This window comes from Anabrus simplex, chromosome 12 (assembly GCF_040414725.1).
Source record: "Anabrus simplex isolate iqAnaSimp1 chromosome 12, ASM4041472v1, whole genome shotgun sequence".
Classification (NCBI taxonomy): Eukaryota; Metazoa; Arthropoda; class Insecta; order Orthoptera; family Tettigoniidae; genus Anabrus; species Anabrus simplex.
In genome coordinates this window covers 12,316,810-12,331,088 of record NC_090276.1, presented here as the reverse complement: position 1 = coordinate 12,331,088, position 14,279 = coordinate 12,316,810, and the positions used below count along the sequence as shown (strand labels likewise).

Genomic DNA, 14,279 nt, shown 5'->3' with positions numbered 1-14,279 from the left:
CGCATTACCTTACCAATTGACATTTGGTAAATTGAGATCACTCACTACAATCACATTCCTTTCCTTATCGTTTCCCACATAGCTGATTATCTTATCAAATAATTCTGAATCAGCATCTGCGCTACTCTGTAGCCTTCACCAGTGGAGGAAGTATCATCATTACTCATTCTGCTCAGTGCTGAGCATCATCACTTTATTAATTTATAGTATAACTGCCACCTCCCCCCCCCCCCCCCCAGTCCCTTGTCTTACGTATTTTGCCCCCTTCCTTTACCTCAAAACACCATCTACTTGTCAACACAACGACCACTACCATTTCTAACTGCATCAGCCAGTGATAAATGCTGCAGTTGAAAATGTTGAATCCATAATTCCCTTTGTGATACTCTATCCACGCTTGCATGGTAAGTTGCTGCTCTTCATCTGCTTGTTATTTAGCATCTGACAGCTTTCTTGCCCTAGCATTTAGAACATGTGGAGCACAATGATGTTGTTCAACCATTACAACATAAAAATTTGTATAAAGAGAAGTAATTGAAGCCAATTAAAATTTTAAGGCCTGGTTGTATAAAAACATCTGACCGGAGATCAATTTAGAACCTAGTTCTGAAAATGAACTGAGATTATGACTTTATCACGTTGTACAAAACTGAACTTGGTTTTCACATGTGTAGTTCAAACGTAATCAGAGTTCAGAAAAGTGGATGTCGCAACACCGCAAAACAAATGAAATACGAAATAGCTTTGCCCGTTGGATAATACTTAAGTGGTGGGATTGACCTTACCCTGACTATCAACAAATGAAATATGAATTTGCTTTGCCCCCTGGATAATACTTACATGGTGAATTGAACTGGCCACGACTGTTGACAAATAAAATACAAAATTGTTTGCCGCGTAACTGTCGATAACATAGTGATCTCGCGAAGTAAACATGCTTTGTTTTTTAAATTAAAAAATTAAAATAATTAATTAATGAAGTAGTATTATAAAACTAAGTATTAGCAATGTGTTTGTACTGCGGTAGGCTATTGTTTATATGGTATTCACATAGCCTCACTTATGAAAAAAAAAAATCCAGCGATCTTTAGCAATACTATTTAACTACTAGCATTCGACATATTTATAACTCGCCTCAATATTATTAAGGTATTCTCATGCAGATAAAATGCAAGGAAACACTTCTCAAGGCTTCAGGTCTAGTTCAATGTTTAATATTAATGATAATAATAATAATAATAATCGTATGGCCTCAGCTACCGTTTGCAGACATTTCGATTTGACGCCATCTGGCTGTCTGCTCGTCAATTTCGACGTTCCGGTTTACTCTGTCTGCCATCTAGCGGACCTAGAGTAAACCAGATCTCTCTTGGGCGTCTATGGCTGAGATTTAATTAATTTTGTCGGGTAAATACCAAATGTATCACCAGAGATCTTTTACATGCCGACATCGTACGACATGGAGTGTCGAATGGATTTTTTTCCGCCCTTCAAAAATCCGACTACCTCTGCCGGGTTTGAACCCGCTATCTTGGGATCCGGAGGCCGACACTCTACCACGGATCCACAGAGGCAGCTAATATTAATGATGATGATTTAGTTTCAAGTAGATTAACCGACGAATATTTGGCAAAAACATATCAGATGTAAAAAAAAATATATATATATCTAATTCCCTCCATGGGAATTTAGAATTTTCCATTCGAATATTTGGCAGTCAAATCTGAACTTGATCAAGAAGAGATGATCTTAGATTAGAGTTTATACGATGGAAAATCGAAGTTCAACTTGACTGGTGGCCATTTTCCCTCGTTAAACTCAGATCAAATGTTTTATACAACCGGGCCCAAAAATAGAAAACTGACGACTATTATACACTTTCACATTCTTTACTTTCTTTGTCTAATACAACAGACATTCACTACACTTAAGTCCAAACTTGTTTCACTCGAGGAAATTTCGTTGCTTCATAAAACCACACACACTCTCTCTCTCTCTCTCTCTATATATATATATATACTCGAGGCTAGACTTCTCTTATTGTAATGTTCAGTTAAGGGATATGGATGTTACAATAGTGCAAAGATTGTTGAACATAATTTTTAAATGGAATAAAGGGAAAAGAGAATTAACCTCACTACCTGTGAACATTCTTCTACTAGTTAGCTCGTTTAAGCGAGCAACAGGGAATTTATGCTGCAAATTAAATTTAAATTTTGCATTCCACAGAAATGGAAGGGGAGAAAATATGCAATGAAGGACATCATTAAACTAAAAATGACACACAGCACTAAGACATTTGCTTATTTCGTACTCCAACCACTTGTCCACAGTATATACCAACATGAAGAAAGATATTACTTACCTATTGTACCTCCTGCACCACCACTAAACCTAGACGCCATGTTGGGGGCCATATTAGCTCCAACACCTGCCCGCTGCTGAGGAGCTACCACACCGCTGCCAGTCCCAACACTTACTCCCTGTGGGCCTGCTCCACCCCCAGGAGAACCGTAACCATACGGACTACCCCCACTCATTTGCTGGCCCATCTGACCGATGGCAGACATGCTGGGAGGAGCCTGGAGAAATGGGAACAAAAATGTGAATTCTAATTACATACCATCAATGAACTACAACTACTAAATAAAAAGGAAACCTGACACACAGCGTACAACATAATTAAATGCTGTGAGACTAAAGCAATTCTGACTTCTAACTTCCGACCTCAATCATGAACAGTTGGGATCTGTCTATCTAGCATTGACAGGTCAGTTTACACTATACCGAGAACATTATTATTTGTAAACTGATAGTTTGGTTCCGTAGGGTGGTTGTGAATGGAAATAAAGACATCCAACCAATCCCTAGCTGCCATTCACATGGATAAGAGCACAATCGCAAAACCTAGTTGCCAACTTTCTTGCTTATATTCACCATCCCGTCATGCTACCTTGCTCATCATGTATGGTTTTAAAAACTGTTCTCAAGCTTTTGTATTTTCTTCCATAATTTCAGTTTCTTATGAAGTCTTTGTCTCCCTAGTCAAGACATAAGGAAAGGTGGACTATTGCAGCTCCTGGAGGAAAATGTATAATTGCCAGTATAAGTTGTGGACGAAATTGCAAGACACCACAGACGCAAAGCAATTAGACTTCGAACTTATCATCACCACTTTAATGAAATTGCAAAGGTCTGGGCTCAGGTTAAGGGTTACGTTGCTGCGAAAAATAAGCAGTTCACTGTCTCTGAAATGGAAAACCTGTTAAACAGAGTTGTAGCAAATGTTAGTGCAAACGATCGCAGGAATATGTTAACCATACTGTCCCCGTCAAATCTGGCGATATTTAGTATATTTCCAACAAGCGGATATTAAGAATTTTATTTTCTGCCTGGAGCTGTAACGTGTCATTTGGGAAGTAGTGTGGCGAGCTGAAAACAAGTTTTTTCGTTATTCAGAGGGGCGACGTATTGATCGAGCTTCGACCAAGGCCAAAGCAAATCACGTGACGTGTCCATACTGCCTGACACACGCGGACGACAGACAGCTTGGTTCCAGAATAGTCTGAGCCAATTAAAGGAGACCTGATGACCAATTACAGTTCTGGTTGAAATACATGCCTCCCAAGCCGAGAATATAAAAAGCCTCGTTCCGAGCAAATCAATCTCTGACTATTCTACTCTGTTCTACTCTGCTTTGAATGTTCTACGCTGCATTCTGAAGATTCTGTACTTGCTACGACCACGTGGAGGAGTAATTTTCAGCGCAAGCAGACGCCCGTTCTGCCAACAATTCAGTGAACTAATTAGCTAACTCCTACGGAGTATAAATCACCTTAAAATCCAAGTTAAGTGTGACTATCTAGAAGAATAATCAAAATTCTGCGTGTGTTTGTGCCCATATTTATTCTTGCCATCTCAGTTACAGCTTACGTCCAGAACTTAATAGAAGTCGTCTTGAAAGCTGCAGTACACCAACATGGATAATTCTACAATCATCTGCAACTCAACGTCATCGAGGGATATCGACGACCAAGTCTCCATGGATCTCTAAAATGTGAGGTGTCTCTGGTTATGGGAAGGAAACTGACCGGGAAAATGCTGGAATGATTGACTGCTGCTTGGGATCGAACTTCATCTAAAACTTGAGTACCACTTAATTCAATTACTGTCTCATCTTTTGTAAACTAGAGGTCTTTCTTATTTAAATCGTAGAGCTATTAGTTTTGTTGTAGTTAGAAGCATTTCATTTTTCCAATTCTTAAGGTGTCGTGGTAGACGAGTCACATGTGTGAATGAAATTTTGAACCTGTTAGAGTAGACATGTAGTTTGTCTTTGGATGATTTCCCGTGCTTTTGAGCTAAATATTTAAAAATCACTGACCACGTGATAAATCTACTTTTGTGTAATGTTGAATTTTATCGGACTTGAATTTACGTGTACATTTTGTGAGATAGGGTCAAACCTAGAGTCTTTTCAAGATCACTTGCATTCCTTAGGATCGAGTCATCTGATTTTATGATATTTCACGAGGATCAGTAGATGTAATAATCACTTGACTAATAATAAAATGACTAAAGATCGGGTAAAAGAGAATTAAATGCTCGTGAGCCATAACTTTACAGTAGATTCCTTATATGTGAGATTGAATGTGCTCTGTTTATGAACTGTCTGGAATATGACCAATCCTGCGGGATATTTGTTACGTGATTGAGTTATTGGATGATTTATGTATGATTATTGACTTGTTCTTGTGTTATTGGGAGCACAAGATGAATTATAATTATTGGAGCACGCGTTGCGTGTGTATTTCACGGATAGGGAATAATAATAATAATGCGATTAAGGCTCACGGACGCGATAGTTTCAACTGGCAACCCATGTACTGGTAGTGATTACGGATTTTATTGGAATCTTCAATTATTATGTCAAAAGTTAGATGATTTCCATCAGTATGAGAAGCATATTCTTACCCAAGTGATATCCCTAACTTCGATCACTAGTCACTATTAATGATAAAAATAATTTCTGTACACAAATTATCTCCTAGTGGATATGACGTGCCCTGACCATTCTAAAAATCAAAAGTAAACTTGCAGGAATAGGATTCGATGTAAATATTGTATATAAAATGCGTGTTTCCCAAAATGAATGAGTGTGTGTGTGTGTGGGTGGGTGTGTAAATATGTGTATTTTTCTTGTTTCATGTTTGTTCAATTTAACTTGATCTGGTCGTGTGCTTGTGACGACGCAGATTACATTCATCGTTGTGTGCTACCTTAAGAAGTAATTTTCGTGCCCTTAAAGGAAAATTTGATAAGTTTAAGTCGAGGAAGACTAGGAAAGGATTTATTTTGTTGATGAACGTGATTTAAAAGGAAAGATCATCTCATTATCTTCACTAAGGCAATCGATTTGTAAAATGAAATATTAACTAGCTCACACGTGGATATCAAGGTTTTTCTAAAACATTTATATTTGAATTTGGAAATATTTTAAAATTAATTTGAAACATAAAATGCCATGCAAGGATCAGAAGTAGACGTTCACTAGCTGCATAATTACTTTGAATACTGGTGACAATAAGTCACAATAATTAATTGGAAAATAATTATTTGGAGTGTTAATGACAATTGCTAAGTGAATGATGTTGTGAGGAATTGATCAGAAACACGATCGTGTGATAGTGAAGAACATGTTAATTAAATAAGGAGAGAGATTGATAATAATAATAATAATAAGAATAATAATTAATTAATTTTGAAGTTTTTGAGATTAATTATACTGGTGTTACTGCCCAGTGTTCAATGTCTTAAATGATAAAACTTAGTAGAATTCAGCTTAAACCACGTGTGGAGGCTACTTTAAAGTCATGAAGCCTTTAACTACTTTATTGTAAAAATACTAGCAAGAAGTTATCAAGTTATTTTGTGAACATCTTTATTGAGTTTCTGAATTTCTTTCAGCCGATTATATTTTGATTTTTAAGGCGGTAGGCCTAATTTTTCTTTGATTTTCGTTACAGACCAGTAAGGCTGTCCATTAAGAAATACGTGCTTCTCAAAGAAGGAGGAAGAAATAGATGTTATGAAAGTTCCAATGTTAAAATAAATAAATAATATCAGCCAGAATATTTTTATTTGTGATTTGCTTATGTTAATAAATGTCAGTGTGTTGTTTTTTAAAATTTATTTTGAGCTTGGTCATCAACCTTTTTCCCTTAAATGCCTCTAGAAAACACTAGCCAATGAACGAATGGTCCCCCTTGGGATCTCTCGCTCACTGGCTGGGCTTAGCTAGGCAATAATGGGGGCAATACAGAAACAGACAAAGGTAAAACGAGGGAAAATCAAGTAGTGAAGAACTACCTCGAAGATGTAATCTGCTTGGGAGCTGGCAATACCCACAGGGATATATTAGTAGAGATGGTAGATTTTCGAAGATATGAAAGATGTGTCCAAATGGTGTGAAAGAAATGGCATTTATATTTAAAAGACAATGAAGCATATCGTTGTGATTTAGTCTGCAATAATATGCAAAATCAGGTATAAAACAAAAACATGTTCCTGCAAAATAAGAGCTAATTTACATTGTTTTATGAGACATTCTCATGCATAAGAAGAAAACAAATATCACTGTAATATGACGTTCCTGTGAAAATAGCTTCAAATATGACCTTATGACAAAAAATAGCCAAAATATGCATTTATATGACAAATAAAAAAATCATAATTGTGATGATAATCACCTGATTTGCACCAAAATCGAATCGCAAGAAAATAGAGACAAAGAAAAAATATGACTTTCCCCAAACAACCGAGCCCTAGTCATAACTCTTCCCTAAACTTTCTTCTAAGATATAATTATTTACGCTTCAGAAAGAAGTTAACAGAGTTCAGCATATTTAACTGTGAGGATCTCATGATCTCCTGCCCTTTGACTGGGTATTACCTTCACTAAAATTGTAAAAATTCTCATCACAGATATCACTACATCCAGAATAAGAATTTTATCAAAAACATCACAGCAAAGTATTGTTGGACAATTTCATACTTCAGTGGAAAACACAGTTATATTCGAAGATATACCAAGGAAAATAAAACTCCAATAAGTCAAGTACCCTATTTGTTTTAAACAGATCATAATGTCATATCAAAGATTTTTTTCAAATTGCAAATAGGTCGAATTATCACTCGAATGAGGTCTACTTCAGTTTCTTATTCAACACATTTGGTATCTACTTCCTATACAAACTTCCTCAAAATCACAGAAAACTGGCATGCATGCATGCATGGTGAAGGCCCAACGTTCATGTCAACCGTATGAACTTGATGAGGCGACTGCCCTCTGGTCACAAGATGGCTGCCCTGCTGCTGTTGCATAATGGCAGCAGCAGTTACAGTCCGTGGCCCCATGATTGGACCGTTCTAGATGGCCACGGCGTGCTGCACCTGGACTGCTCTTGTTGACTGTGGTGCAACTCTCAAAGTATATATGCAGTGTGTTGGAATCAGGGATTCATTACTTTTTCAGAAATTATTAGAATGCAGATCTGAAATGTTTAAGTAAAATGTGTTCACCTTTCAGTGTTCTGTCACCTCCACTTGGTCAGAAGCAGATCCTGTGTCATGACATTTGTCCTCAATTTTCTCGAAAACGAAAACGTATAGACCTAAACCCTTATACCCGAGTTAATGTTGAGTGTCCCCCAACAGGTACACTGATGCTCGTTGAAATCAGTTGGACGCAGAGTCTAGCCTCTCCTTGTAAGTTATCTATAGTAACACGGAGGGTGAAAAAGTTAGATTATGTCCATGAGATCCCTGAGCATAAGTAAATCTTAAAAAATGATCAAAACATTAACACAGTTCTAAAATTTAATTATCATTGAGAAATCATAAAACAACTTTATTGAAAAAGAAACATAGATAAATAGAACTAAGAAATTGAAAAAGAAGCCCACAACATCTAACATGGTCAATGTATAATAATAAATGATTGTCAACAGACACTGAGATCCAACACCATAAAACCATAATTCTCCCAGAAGCCACTTACACTTGTGAAACCCCATTCCAAAATTAAAGTGAAAGAAGAACTGATGTGATCCTCAAAATGAAAGAAGAATCATCAGAACTTGCCAAAAAATAAAAAAATACCTATGTTATTGGCTCTATAATACCAATATAATGGTCCATTATTGGACATTATAAATTTTCCAGCTAACTCATTCTTGGTTGCCTGCGTTTCGCCCTCGTGTGCTAAGTTAGGCTCGTCAGTTGGGACTTAGCACACCACCCAAGACGCAAGGCTAGTGCATACTGTGGAGGCCACTGCATAGGCTATTTGAAGCCCTATGGGAATCAACATCTACATCATTATTGGCTCTATCAAAAAGTTATTCAGAAAACAATTCACGATCATTTATGTCTTATACAATTTTACCATACTGACTATGGTAACATAATTCATGAATTTTGACTTTGGTTTTTAGTCCATCTCAATGCTGTACATTGCTGAATTGGCAATATTGTTCAATTGTGTTAACTGGCGATGGTTTTTATAATGGTTGCCTTACGATAAAAAACCGTGCGGTCATTGCCCCATATCAACAAGGAAAATTATGAAGATGATTATAAAAAATGAGAAAGAATCATAAAGGAATGATTGCTTGAAGAACAAGTGAGTCATGAAAAAAGGAAGGACTCCCTTTGCATTAGGAGCCCTAATCACAAAGTCAGAAGAAAACTAAATGTAAAGGCCTACAGTATTTACAAATCATCAAACTGATCAACAATAACATTGCACTGTTGAGATGTGCTGTGACTATTCTGCTGCCACTCATCTCCGATAGATGGAATTACTGCTGTAACTAGAGCAGATAAGCCTGCCTGAATATTGGCAGAAAGTAGTTGGGGAGTTAGATAACTGCTCATGCTATGTAAGTGTCCCATCAACGACAGGATTACAGCTAATACATACATAAATTGCTTCGAGACTTATTTGTGTAAACGTGCACTATCTATAACACCTGCACTACAGTTGATATATACCTCGGTGTACACAGATCCTTCTTCACTAGACATCATCTCCTGTGGTGACATCTCCCAAAATTGGATAACAAAAGGATTTGCTTCGCCATCGCCCACTTCAGCATGTGGAGTTTGTAGTGCCACAGTCCCCACCTGTCACACACAACATAAAACAATACATCCAATACCTCAACAATTTATGAACTACAGTATTTCAATAAACAGTATGCTTGTAAGAAAATATGGAACATTTTAACAAAATAATGAAATGAAATGTCGTAAGTTATGGCTTTTAGTGCCGGGATATCCCAGGACGGGTTCGGCTGGCCAGGTGCAGATCTTCCTATTTGACGCCTGTAGGCGACCTGTCTTTCGTGATGAGGATGAAATGATGATGAAGACAACACATACATCCAGCCCCCCGTGCCATTGGAATTAACCAATTAAGTAAGGTTAAAATCCCCGATCCGGCCGGGAATCGAACCCGGAACCCTCTGAACCGAAGGCTAGTACGCTGACCATTCAGCCAATGAGTCGGACAACAAAATAATCAATATGCCTTATCGTTCTCAATGTGATTATATTTTTGAGTAAATAAAAATCATATGAGATATGTTCACTTCCTTGCATAAAACTACTTTGTTGTCGCTACATCTATTCCTTAACAACACAAAGTTATACACAATTATACACAACACTACACTATTAAGGGAAACCCACTGAAGCAATTTACTGTTAATTCTTGTCAAGTACAGAGATCAGCATTCCACACACTGTTTATTTACTTTACCAAGACAAGGCAAGACTGATTATCCTCTCACTCAAGTAGATTCTGAAAAGTTCAGATATCAACCAAATCCTTAGCTCACCGTAATACTCACTCTAACCCACACTCTACATTCTCTTATGCACTGTCTCTGTCTATCACTCTCTCTCAGACTCAACTACAGTATCTATCTACCACTGGCCTCTCAGCCTGTCAGCTCGATATGTACTGTATACCATTCGACAAACAGTCTAGAAATATCGACTTCTGGAATTTTCGAAAAATTGATGGATCCCCGATTGCAATGCGAAGCATATATACTTGGAGAGTTACAATGCAGGCAAGTGATATTGTGGCTGAGTGGTTACCATACTTATCTGCGAACCTCGAAGACGGGAGTTCGAGTCGCATTAAAGCTATATTTTTTGTATAAAATAAATTACTATTAAAAATAATAAAATTATGTAATGGCTCCACCTTTTCAATACATTTAAACTTAGTAATGTACGGTTACATCACTAGTTGATCATAAACGGTACCGTTTATGATGTGTTGGAATCGATATCGTTACATTACTAAGTTTACATGTATTGAAAAGGTGGAAACATTACATAATCAATATGCCTTATCGTTCTCAATGCGATTTCATTTTTGAGTAAATAAAAATCATATGAGATATGTTCACTTCCTTGCATAAAACTACTTTAATTGTGATCTCAGTTCAATATGGACCATAATGAAATTCTTAACCTTCAATAAAATAATAAAATAATCTGGGAAATGGAAGTTATCCCTGAAGACTGGAAAAATGCTATCATTCATCTTCTACACAAAAAAGGTGATAGAGTAGATCCTAATAACTAATGCATTTGGTCCAGCGATGTTCCAATGCCTTGATCCCATCTCGAAAATGAGATTCTTCCAGGCCTGCAAAATACCTCACCAATTCGGCTGTCAGTTCTTCCCTTGTAGAAAATCTCCGTCCACCGAGGAAAATTTTCAGTTTGGGGAATAGATGAAAGTCTGATGGTACCAAATCAGGTGAATAAGGTGGATGTAGCAATAATTCGTACCCCAGTTCATGATGTTTTGCCATGGCAATAACACTTGTTTGCAGCGGAGCGTTGTCCTGATGAAAGATGACCTTTTTCCTTGCCAAACCAGGCCTTGTTTCGCGTATCTTTTCCTGTAGTTGGTCTAGGAGGTTTGCATAGTATTGCCCCGTAATTGTTTGGCCAGTAGGAAGATAATCTATCAGCAGAATGCCTTTTGCATCCCAGAAAACTGAGGCCATGTCCGTTCTGGCCGAACGCACTGCCTTTGCTTTCTTTGGTGGTGGTGAATCACCATGTTTCCACTGCTTTGACTGCTGTTTTGTCTCTGGGGTATAGTAGTGGACCCAAGTTTCATCTGTAGTCACAAACCGGCGCAAGAAATCTTGTTGGTTGCACTGAAAACGGGCCAGACTTTGTTCGGACATTTCCAATCTGGTGCGTTTATTGTCCAATGTCAAGAGCCGCGGCACCCATCTTGCGGATAATTTTTTCATACCCAATTCTTCGTTTAAAATATAATATACCCATTCAGAAGACATCCCTACAGCTCCCGCACTTTCAGTCAACGATCCTCCATGACCATTTTATGCACTTTTGCAATAAATTCTGGGGTCGTATAACTTTTCGGCCGTCCAACTACGCGGATCATCATCCAAGCTCTCCCGACCAAATTTAAACTCGCTGGTCCAATCGGCAACAGTTGAGAATGAAGGAGCAGAGTCCCCCAGTGTGTTCTGAAAGTCGGCATGAATTTCCTTTGCTTTCACACCTTTCTTTACAAAGTATTTAATCACTGCTCGAATCTCAGTTTTTTCCATCGTCACAAATCACTACGCGGGAACAACAACAAAGAGTCGTCACTACCACACTCCTGCAGCTAGAGCACTGACGCGCCACGTGTTCACTCACAAAGGATGTGTGATTATTGTGCGGGAACCTCGTTCCTCTAGCACTGACATCTAGCGGTGATTCCGAATACTTTTCAACCCGCCCTCGTAACTGCACATGCTATGTGATTGCTTCGAGACTTATTTGTGTAAATGTGTAATATCTATAATACCTGTACTACAGTTGATATATACCTCGGTGTACACAGATCCTTCTTCACTAGACATCATCTCCTGTGGTGACATCTCCCAAAATTGGATAACAACAGGATTTACTTCGCCATCGCCCACTTCAGCATGTGGAGTTTGTAGTGCCACAGTCCCCACCTGTCACACACAACATAAAACAATACATTCAATTCCTTAACAATTTATGAACTACAGTATTTCAATAAACAGTATGCTTGTAAGAAAATATGGAACATTTTAACAAAATAATGAAATGAAATGTCGTATGTGTAAATGTGTAATATCTATAATACCTGTACTACAGTTGATATATACCTCGGTGTACACAGATCCTTCTTCACTAGACATCATCTCCTGTGGTGACATCTCCCAAAATTGGATAACAACAGGATTTACTTCGCCATCGCCCACTTCAGCATGTGGAGTTTGTAGTGCCACAGTCCCCACCTGTCACACACAACATAAAACAATACATTCAATTAGTGCTGGGGTATCCCAGGACGAATTCGGCTTGCCAGGTGCAGATCTTTATATTTGACGCCTGTAGGATGAAACGATGATGAAGACAATACATACACCTAGCCCCCGTGCCATTGGAATTAACCAATTAAGATTAAAATCCCCGTCCCGGCCGGAGACCCTCTGAACCGAAGGCTAGTATGCTGACCATTCAGCCAACGAGTCGGACAACAAAATAATCAATGTGCCTTATCATTCTCAATACGATTTTATTTTTGAGTAAATAAAAATCACATGAGATATGTTCACTTCCTTGTATAAAACCAGTTTGTTGTCGCTACATCTATGCCTTAACAACACACAGTTATACACAATTATACACAACACTAGACTATTAAGGCAAACCCACTGAAGCAATTTACTGTTAATTCTTGTCAAGTACAGATATCAACAAGTTTCACACTGGTTATTCATTTGATCATCACACAGTTGATTCTGACAGTACAGAGATCAGCAATTCCATACACTGTTTATTTACTTTGCCAAGACAAGGCAAGACTGATTACCCTCTCATTCAAATAGATTCGGAAAAGTTCAGATATCAAATAAATCCTTAGCTCACCGTAATACTCACTCTAACCCACTCTCTACATTTTCTTATGCACTGTCTCTGTCTCTGTCTATCACTCTCTCTCTCTCTCTTTCTCTCTGACTCAACTACAGTATCTACCTATCTACCACTGGCCTCTCAGCCTGTCAGCTCAATATGTACTGTATACCATTTGACAAACAGTCTAGAAATATTGACTTCTGGAATTTTCGAAAAATTGATGGATCCTCGATTGCAATGCAAAGCATATATACTTGGAGAGTTACACTGCAGGCAAGTGGTATCGTGGCTGAGTTGTTACCATACTTATCTGTGACCTCAAAGACATGAGTTTGAGTCGCACTGAAGCTATATTTTTTGTATAAAATAAATTAGAATTAAAAATAATAAAATTATGTAATGGCTCCACCTTTTCAATACCTTTTAACTTAGCAATGTACGGTTACATCACTAGTTGATCATGAACGGTACCGTTTATGATGTGTTGGAATCGGAACCGTTTATGATCAACTAGTGATGTAACCTTACATTACTAAGTTTAAATGTATTGAAAGGTGGAAACATTACATAATTTTATTAATTTTAATAGTGATCTCAGTACAATATGGACCATAATGAAATTCTTAACCTTCAATAAAATTAAGTAATCTGGAAAATGGAAGTTATCGCTGAAGACTGAAAAAATGCTATCATTCATCCTCTACACAAAAAAGGTGATAGAGCAGATCCTAACAACTACCACGGCATTTCCATCACACCTGTAACATATAAGACACTGTCTAAAGCACTACAGAGGAGACTTGTGGAACAAGTGGATCACCGACTAGGCGAGTATCAAGCGGGATTCAGGAAGGGAAGATCATGCGTTGATTAAATCTGGAGTCTGAAACGTGTGCTAGAGAATCATCTCTCAAAGGATCTGGTAGTGGTTTTTGTAGACTTCAAGAAGGTGTATGATTCAGTCGACCGGGAAGTGCTATTTAATATATTGGTGGAATTTGGAATCAACGCCAAAACAATGGCAATTATTAAGCAGACTTTAACCGGGACACATTCGAAAGTTAAGTTCATGGGGGAGATCTGCAAGCAGTTCGAAATTAAAACAAGAGTCAGACAGGGTGATGGACTGTCACCAATTCTTTTCAACTGTGTGTTGGAGAAGATTATCCAGGAATGGGAAGAAGAACTGGACAGAAAAAGATATCTTAACCAAGTATACATTGGAGGGTCAAAAAGTGGTGTCATGATTAACTGCCTTGCCTTTGCTGATGACCCTGCGC

General features: G+C 37.9%; 1 protein-coding gene across 1 annotated transcript in view; it reads right to left on the bottom strand.

Annotated features, from left to right (window-relative positions):
* Positions 1–7,416, bottom strand: part of LOC136884399 (histone acetyltransferase p300-like) — a 185,372-nt gene extending 177,956 nt beyond the window's left edge. Inside the window, 2 exon segments of the mRNA XM_068229923.1 lie at positions 2,366–2,582; positions 7,270–7,416. Coding sequence (XP_068086024.1) covers positions 2,366–2,582; positions 7,270–7,416 — 364 coding nt within the window.
* Between the last annotated feature and the right edge of the window lie 6,863 nt (positions 7,417–14,279).